Below are 9,411 nucleotides of genomic sequence, written 5' to 3' on the forward strand. Positions count from 1 at the left end.
TAACATAGGGGGGTGTATACTCATGCCCCTGTATTTTAAGGAAGAACATTTATTTATGATACATTATTCATTTACAATAATTTTGTGTCCTGTAATTAAGGCATTAAGATTAATTTCCACGATAATTTGTTTTATTCCTCTTTGTAGTCTAACTTTAGCCTGGGATCAAACACTTATGAGCACCACTGTGAATACACCATGCTTACTATAACGGGCATGTCCTGTATACTGAGAGGTGGAGCAGAGAGAGGAGCTTCTACGTCACATTTCCCATTTAATCAGATGAAAGTGAAAGATAGTCTCAGATGCTGCAGTACTGCGATGGAGACACGTCTCTGTGTCTCTCTCTGAAGAAATGTCCAACTGAAACCATCAGGTTTGATCAACAAAACATCAGAATCTGCTCCAACAGCTGGTGAGTATCTGCTCAATTTAATCAAACCAGATTTCTGACTTTTTTGTAAGTATACATAAAATTAAAAAATGTATTTTTTTATCAGAACATGTACATGGATTTTAAAAAAAACCCAGAGGCATCAGTTTTATAGTCCTTAATCTGTGTTTTGATAGGATTGTTCAGGCGGTCTCCACTAACTTATAAGAAGACATTGAGGATGATTAACTGAAATGTAACAGAACATAATAATAATAATAATAATAATAATAAATTGAATTTGTGTAGCGCTTTTCCCAAGCTCAAAGTTGCTTTACAGAGTAGAAACAGTAGCTAAATATATAAAAAATAAAAATTAAAAATTAAAAATTAAACAAAAATAAAAACAATTAAGGATAGGCAGAACAGAAGAGATGGGTCTTCAGACGGGACTGAAAGATGGTGAGGGACTCAGAGATGCGGATCTCATGGGGGAGGGAGGTCCAGAGCCTGGGAGCCGCCCTGGAAAAGGCTCTGTCCCCAAACTGCGGAGCTTTGACTTGGGGACATAGAGGAGACCGGCCGAGGTGGATCTGAGGGACCGTGAGTTGGATGGGGGGGTGGTGGTGGGGGGGGGGGGGGGGGGGGGGGGGGGGGGGGGGAGGACAGTGAGGTATGATGGGGCAAGGTGGTGTAGAGCTTTGTAGGTGAGGACCAGGATTTTGTATGTGATCCGGTGAGAAATGGGAAGCCAGTGCAGCTGTTTTAGGACCGGAGTGATGTGGTGCCAGGACGTGGAGCGGGTGATGAGTCGTGCGGCTGAGTTCTGAACCAGTCGGAGCCTTTTGATGGAGGTGGAGCTGATGCCGAGCCTTCCTGCCATTAACCTGCCGAGGAGCAGCAGGAGCTCTGTCGGTTGGCTGCAGCAGTCCACCGAGGCGATGCAGTAACACACTGCAGCGTGCTCCAGATTGTACTGCAATGATTTATTCCTCCACACGTAATATACAACTAGCTCTGCAGTTACCAAACGTGAAGATACTTTGTGAGTCGAGATAAGTGCGTTAAAGCGGCGGTCTACGGGAAGTGTTTGAAAGTGCCCAACATAATAATCAAACAATAGAACTTAGACCATAAACAACATGCTGTGGGTGGCTCCTACACAGTCCGTTTATAATAAAACTAACAGAGTAAAATGTTTCCCCAAGAATGATTAATAAAGTATGATATGGTATTATTAATGACGAGATGTGCTGCGGACCTTTCAGGTCGTTCAGGCTCACCAAAGGAATGAGGAAATGAGTCAGCATCTCCTCTGGGAGGACATCTTGTTATCAGGCTAAGTGGAGAGTCCATCAGCAGCAGAATCAGTCGATATTATTTTCCTGCAGTAGCCTAATGGAGATTGCACTTTCAGGATCGCAGTTCCAGGACCAGTATTTTGTTTTAAAGGATGATTCCCCCCAATTTTTATTTCGGTCAAAGTACCATATGCTGCTCATTGTAGGTTCATAATTGTATTTTGAGTGTGTTTCAGAAGAGTTTACAACTACTACGAAAGTTTTGATTTTCAGTTTTGACGGAAGACAACACGAGGGTTAGCAGAAAACACCTAGTATATATTTGTAAGACAAGTTGTGTAAAAATAGATTTGCGTGTACACATAAATCAACTTTTGATGATTGAAAACCTAAACAAGTTGCAGTGTGGTTAGTAGGTGAAGTCATTCAGTTTAAATTTTGGTATGAAACTGGATCTCTTTGGTTTGATAACCATAGACATAAATGAGAGAAGAAGGGACACTGAACTGTTTCTCGTGATTATTTGACGAGTTCAAAAGTAAATGGAGCTCAGCACTGTGTCATTGACCTTATATAGGTTGACCAGTCGTCCCCGGTTTCCGGGGACAGTCCCCGGTTTTGGTGACCTGTCCCCGGCTGGATGTGTCCCCCTAAATGTCCACGGTGTTCACTGTGACTGACAGACCCAATATTGGATTGAAAGAAAGAAAACATTAACCAAACGGAGCCGATAGTCTCACACAGCAGCTCCAGACAGCCAGAGCCAGCGCTGCTCAGAGATATTTTAGAAAGCCGTATTTAACGATGCTAAAATCCCTGATATTTACATGGAGGCTGGTGCGTTTAGCGAACGCAATTTCACAGACTTTTATATTTAAAAAAATGATCTTAATCTTTAACAGAAAGGCTGACCTCCTTAGAAATCCTTTCCATAATGTTGTCAGACTCTTAGAATATTATCTGGTCTGTCAGCAGCAAAACGAGCGCTTCTATGAATGTAAATACAAGCTGGACAATTGTAGAAAAAGTTTCTCTGCTGCCGATTATAAATAGTTTTTATTGTATCCGATACTCAATGAGCTGCAGAATTCGTCTGTTTCTCTACGGTGATGTCAACCTTGTTCCCTTAACTCAGATTTTAACTAGGTGAGTACTAAGGTATTATGACTGATACAAAGGATTGACAAAACTACCAAAATGAATTGCAAGTTATACTAAATTAGACTGATCCAGACTAAAGGTCTCCATCATCATCATCATCGTCGTCATCATCCGCGTATCTGCGATTGTTAAAGTTCAACATGAAATTGAATATACAAAAATAAGAATTAAGGTTAAATTTTAAGTTTTCTACTCATATTTCCTTTTAACAAAAACTCTGTGATTGTTTCTTCTGATTTCGCAGTCATTCGCGATGTTGATATCGTGATGACGACAACAGAATGACATATTCTGCAGCCCTAGTCTATTGGCGGTCGTTTTCGTCACACATCCTTTTGTATAAATTGCCCACTTCTTACTTTTGAATAACGTTCATGCATGTTGCACCAAATTAAAGTCAAAATAGGGGTGTGGTATAACATATCGCAAATGTTTCAGTCAGACAGGTGAACTAATAAAGCTGTTGTCCATGGTTGTCCGGTCCAGGCTGAGCGATGGACTCTGAAGCCAGCATGACGATGGAGGTGGCGGCGCTCGGCCGGCCTTTTGGCCTCGGGATGTTGTACGACTCCCGCAAAGACTCACTCATCACCGGTAAGGATTCTTAACTCTTCACTGCCACACTTTCACTGGAGTTTACATTCAATAACAAAGATCTCTTGATCAGTTTAGCTCGTTTATTACGGCAATCCAGATTATTTGGACTGCATGTGATCACTTACTGCCCCGGGAGGTGATTCAGTCTCTCCAGGAGTTTGTGATCAACATGAATTCGGCACGACTCGCAATTTTGACCAATCACCGCAATCAACTTTTTCCACAAAGTCTTCATCCAATCACAGAAGTCCCACGTGCCAGACTTTGTGTCAGTATGTGTCCCTGAGAGCCAAGACCAAGCAGGAGAGCAGGTTGACGTAACACACGTAGGTCGGCAATCATTTCCTCAAGTCATTCTTTAGAAATATTCTGCAGTGTCTATACTGCAAGGCCTTGTTATCCTCCCAGCATCGTCCTAATTTCCCTCAGGGGATCAATAAAGTATTCTGATTCATCATTATAGCATCTGTGACGGCCCTCCCAATCTACCAGCCTGTCATGTTCTGCTCCTTTTGTTTTCAGGTGCTGAGAGTGGGCTGGGGGTAAGTTGGGAGGTTGTCTCACCTGGCCAGGTGGGCGTGGCCTACAGAGGCATAAAGGCTTCAGCCTTTCTGGAGTCTCTTAGTGAATTCAAATTGGGCACTTCCCTTAGTGCACTTCCAGGCAGGACACTTCGTGCACTACGTACTATCTTGCATAGTTGTAAATTTAAACCGGAAATGACGATCATTTAATCTCTTCTTCTTCTGTAAAATTGGGAATTTCACCAGGGAGAGCATTCCAGTTATTGCCGCTATTGTGTTCCGCGAAAAATAATTGCCTGCTTTGTTTTGAGATTTTAACAAAAATAAAGGTGATATTTTTATTTGCTCCGTGCCACGCCAGGATGACGACTGCGACACCGCCGTCAGGTACCCCCCCCACCCCCCCCCTACCCCCATTAGCTGAAAACAGCACACACAACTGTATTTAATATTCCTTCTTGTTAGTGCACTCTTTTCAATTCATTAACTATACCTATTCTTTGCAGGCCACTCTTATATGTGTATACTTAGTTTCTGCTCTAAAAAAAGTAACGTTAATATCATTCATTCATAACGTTACTGTTCATTTTAATGCTCAACGGTTTCATGAGGAGGTGTCCCAAGAGAGTTTGGCTTTAGTCCTGGAGCTGGAGAGGCTCCGACCAATTTAAAAGATTATAAGAATGGGTTCAGACAGCGTTGTACCATGCAAATGAACTGGCAAAAGTTAATTTGCAGGGAGCTCAAAATAAAGTTATATGATTGCGGGGGGAACGCTATGTTTAGTCCTGTGATCAGGTTCTGAAACTTTTGCCATTGGTTGGCTCTCCTTTTCAGGCAAAGTTCTGTGGTCCCTATACAGTGACCACAAGAGTGTCAGACCTGAATTATTTCATCACAACCCCAAATCGAAGGAAGTCTGCACAGTTGTGCCATATTAATTTGTTGAAACCCTATTATGCTCGTTATGCAATGCCAGGTCTCGGCTCTGTGATTTCCTCGGTGCGGCAGCGGTTACGCCAGAGAATCCACCTCCATCTGGGGATCTGACGGTGGAACATGAGGATGTGTTGGTTTTACCCGATGATGGTGTGTTGATGGGGCTTCTTAAGAACTCTGAGTCACTGGATAAACTGGAGGGAGTGTTAAACATTTACCTGAACCAAGGGCGTTCACTGTCGGTGAACCCGATAACATCATATCCGGGTTTATTCGCTTATTTTCCGTCGCATGCTCATCTTATTGACACAAAATTAACGTGGGAGATGCTAAGTGCATTAGACAACGTTTTTATCGCATGTCTTTGGAAAAGCGCGGCAGTTGGAGGCGGAGGTCGGTTATATGTTGGAAAATAACATTGCTGAGCCATGTGCATCTAGTTGGTCCTCTCCATGTTTGCTTGTTAAGAAGCCTGATGGTACGTTTAGAACGTGTACTGATCTTTGAAAGTGAATCTACTGACAAAGCCGACTCGTTTGCACTTCCGCGTATGGAGGACTGTGTGGACCAAGTTGTTTCTGCTAAGTTTGTCATTAAGTCTGACTTGCTTAAAGTTATTGGCAGGTTCCTCTAAGTCCTAGGGCTAGGAGATTGCGTCCATCATTACTCCCAGTGGTTTGTACTCCTATTCAGTAATGCCATTTGGGTTATGTAACGCCCCATCCACTTTCTAACTTTGAATGAATAAGGTTGTGTCAATGAGACAACCTGTAGAGGGACTGAAGCGGGAAAAGTTCTTTAGTGTTGCTTTAACTTAAACATATTAAACATTTATATGAGTAAACAATAAATACACAATCAATTTGTACCTCAAACTGTCATCATACATGCTCTTAAGGACTTACATCACTGAACAAACAATATTTATTAAGAAAGTTTCCAAGTATAATGAGATGCTGAGATATCCAAAATAAATTCAGTTTGTATTTGGCTTTTCAGATTCAGATTCAGATTCAGAAATACTTTATTGATCCCCGAAGGGAAACTCTGTGTCACAGTAGCACCAGTAGTAAGAAGACAGAGACGGAGCACTGCAACAGGCAGCGTGCACTTTCAGCGCATGCGCACACTTCACTTCAGATGCATCAGAACAGAATCAGAATCAGCATTATAGCAGATAGAGTACAAGACATAACAACATAACATAATGCACAAGACTACACACGTACATGTGGATACATGACAGGACATAACAACACATTCTGTCTTGGTGTTCTGAAAGCTAAACTTAATCTATTTTTTTTTCTTTTGCAGGAATGACACTGTGGGACCATGATGACCTGATTAGTCATATTGGAGAAAGACCGCAGAACTACAATGATTTTGAGATAGTGGCCTCTGAATCAATTGCAGACAAAACTTCAGCACTAAATGTTGAAGCATCACTAAAGGCAAGTTTTTTTAGTGGACTGGTAGAAGTTGGAGGATCGGCCAAGTACCTGAAGGACAGTAAGAATTCCAAAAGTCAGGCCAGAGTAACTCTGAACTACAAAGCTACCACAAAGGTCAAGGAACTGTCAATGGATCATCTTGGAAGAGACAAAGTGAAACATCCGTATGTCTTTGATAAAGGATTAGCAACACATGTAGTCACAGCTATTCTTTATGGGGCACAAGCCTTCTTTGTTTTTGACCGGGAGGTGTCTGAGAAGAAAGATCATCAAGACATTCAGGGCAACTTGAAGGTGATGATCAAGAAGATTCCCAGCATTACAATAGAGGGTGAAGGTTCCTTAAAAATGGAAGATAAGGACAAAGAACATGTTGACAAATTCTCCTGCAGATTTTATGGAGACTTTTCCCCTCAGAAACCTCCTACAACCTTTCAGGATGCAGTTGAAGTCTACCAAAGTCTCCCAAAATTGTTGGGAGCCAACGGAGAAAACGCCGTACCAATGAAGGTCTGGCTGTTGCCCCTGACAAGTTTAGATTCTAATGCTGCCAAACTTGTCCGTCAGATAAGTATAAGCTTAGTTCAAGAGTCACAGAGTGTCCTGGAGGACTTCAGTGAGCTGGAAATGAGGTGCAATGATGCACTGAGGACCACCACTGCACAGCAGTTCCCACAGATTGGCGACAAGATTAAAACATTTAGAGAAATGTGCTTTGAGTTCAAGCTGGAATTCCAACGAACCTTGGCAAAGAAACTTCCATCAATCCGAGGAGGAGGAGAAGAGGAGGCTGGGCTCGCAGAGATCCTGAAGAAGAGACATTCTTCTCCTTTCAACAGCAGAAACCTAAACGAGTGGATGGACTGTAGAGAGAGAGAAATTGACACCTTACTGACTTTCACCAACATGATGGAAAACACCAAGATCGTCTCATCTCAAACAGACGTGTACAAAGAAAGTCTCAGTGTTAAACATGCTGTGTGCTTTGTCTTCACCTCACTAGGAAGTGATGAACCGTACCTCTCAGCTTTATCAAACTACTTAAAGAAAACACCAGACGAACCTCAGCATGCACATACTTATGATGTAGAGAAGGAACAATGGTACGCCTCAAAAGAAGTAGCAAAGGAAATGAGACATAAAGCAAAGCTCTTCAGTGACTTTGCAGAGGCCAACAAGGAGAACAAGACCATTAAGTTCCTGACAGTAGGTTCAACAAATGAGACACACAAAGGTTCAAGCATCTACCTTTATGAAGATGGCTTTTCTGTCAATGAGGAATTTGAGCTGCCATCAAAGCCTGAAACAGTGGCAGTAAGTGCTATAAACCACAACAGTGTGACGCTGAAGATCTCTCCACCCAGATTTGGAGCAGAGGACATCACCTCCTATTCTGTAGAGTACTGTGTCAGTGGAGAGGATGGATGGAAACAGAAGACGGCATCAAAAGCTGAAGAAGTCACAGTGAATGATCTGAGTCCTAACACAGAGTACATGTTCAGATGTAGACTAGTGACCTCAGTAGGTGTTGGGCCAGCCCATGAAGTCCCTGGTTCCATTAAAACTTTACCTTGCGGCCCTCCTGGAAAACCTCGAGTCAAACCAAACTCAAAAGAGATCTCAGTTAGCTGGGAGAAACCTGCTGGGCTTGGACAAGATGTCCACATTTTGAGCTACATCGTGGCGTACGCCAAAACAGACGATGGGATGAAAGAGGAAGATCTCCAATGGAAGGAAATGATGGCAGGAGCTGAAAAGGCGATCATATCAGGGCTTCAGTCAGGGACAGAATATGTTGTCAGGGTCAGATGTGATTGGGGTGAAGCTGGCAGAAGCAAAGAAAGCATCTCTGTTAATGTCCGCACAAAGTTCACGCTAACAGAATCCCTCAAAAGTACAAGAAAAAAGATGAATTCTGATTCACCCTCAGTTTACAAACTGACTCTGACAGAAGAAGATATGAACATCGGTGGATGCCGAAGATTCAGTTTTGGCAAAGAAAGCACGAGGCAGAATCGCACTATAATGCTTTTTGGGGTGACCAGATCAGGAAAGTCCACTCTGATCAATGCAATGATCAACTACATAGTTGGTGTAGAGTGGAAGGACACTTTCAGATTCAGATTAGTTGACAAAGATCAGTCAAGATCACAAGCTGAAAGTCAGACCTCTGAAGTCACTGTGTACAAAATCAACCACCAGGAGGGTTTTAAAATCAACTACTCACTGACCATTGTTGACACTCCAGGCTTTGGAGATACAGGAGGTATAGAAAGAGACGAGGAGATCATCGAACATCTGCGCAATCTCTTCTCTGCTGAGTGTTTCAGTGAAATTGACGCTGTGTGTTTCGTAGCTCCGTCTGCTTTAACACGACTCACACCATCACAGAAACGTTTGTTGGTTTCTGTGTTCTCAATCTTTGGTGAAGATGTGGCTGAAAACATCCAGGTTCTGGTGACATCTGCAGATGGACATCAACCACCAGTTCTAGAGGCCATCAATGCTTCAGGTGTCCCATGTCCTAAAACCAAAGACGGGCTTCCAGTTCACTTCAAATTCAATAATTCAGCGTTGTTTACAGACAACAAATCATCTGCAGCAGAAGGCATGAGTGAGCACGATGAAGATGAAGATGGAGGCTTTGATCAGATGTTTTGGAACATGGGAACAAAAAGCATGAAGAGGTTCTTTGTTGCTTTAAATGTCGTAGACACCAAAAGCTTAAAAATGACAAAAAACGTCCTCAGAGAAAGAAAGCAGCTTGAGAAGTCACATGAAGATATGCAGAAGCAGCTTAAAACTGGTATAACTGAAGATCGTGGGAGGGGCAGTGAGTTGTACCCACTGATAGAGAGATCTAGGAAGTGTTTCAACAAACTTAAAGAGAAAACACTGAAGCCAGATCCTCTCTCCACTACAGACTACATCAACATGCTTATTGAGGGAGAGAAATCTGAGGCCAGGCCAGGCTGGGAGGAACGAATTCAGTCCCTGGAAGCCATTAGACATCTTCTCTTAAGTTTGCAGTATATAGCCGCATACCAATCACAAGGATGGTGATT

At 42.6% G+C, this 9,411-nt stretch overlaps 1 protein-coding gene across 2 annotated transcripts; it reads left to right on the forward strand.

Annotated features, from left to right (window-relative positions):
• Positions 1–256: 256 nt before the first annotated feature.
• Positions 257–9,411, forward strand: LOC116685337 (uncharacterized; the record flags this gene model as incomplete). Of its 2 annotated transcripts, none has more annotated exon segments than XM_032510451.1 (3): positions 257–415; positions 3,322–3,429; positions 6,210–9,411. In XM_032510451.1, coding segments are annotated over 2 exon segments (3,300 nt in total). In that variant the 5' UTR covers positions 257–415; positions 3,322–3,329.

The sequence above is a fragment of the Etheostoma spectabile genome, unplaced genomic scaffold, assembly GCF_008692095.1.
Source record: "Etheostoma spectabile isolate EspeVRDwgs_2016 unplaced genomic scaffold, UIUC_Espe_1.0 scaffold00569778, whole genome shotgun sequence".
NCBI lineage: Eukaryota > Metazoa > Chordata > Actinopteri > Perciformes > Percidae > Etheostoma > Etheostoma spectabile.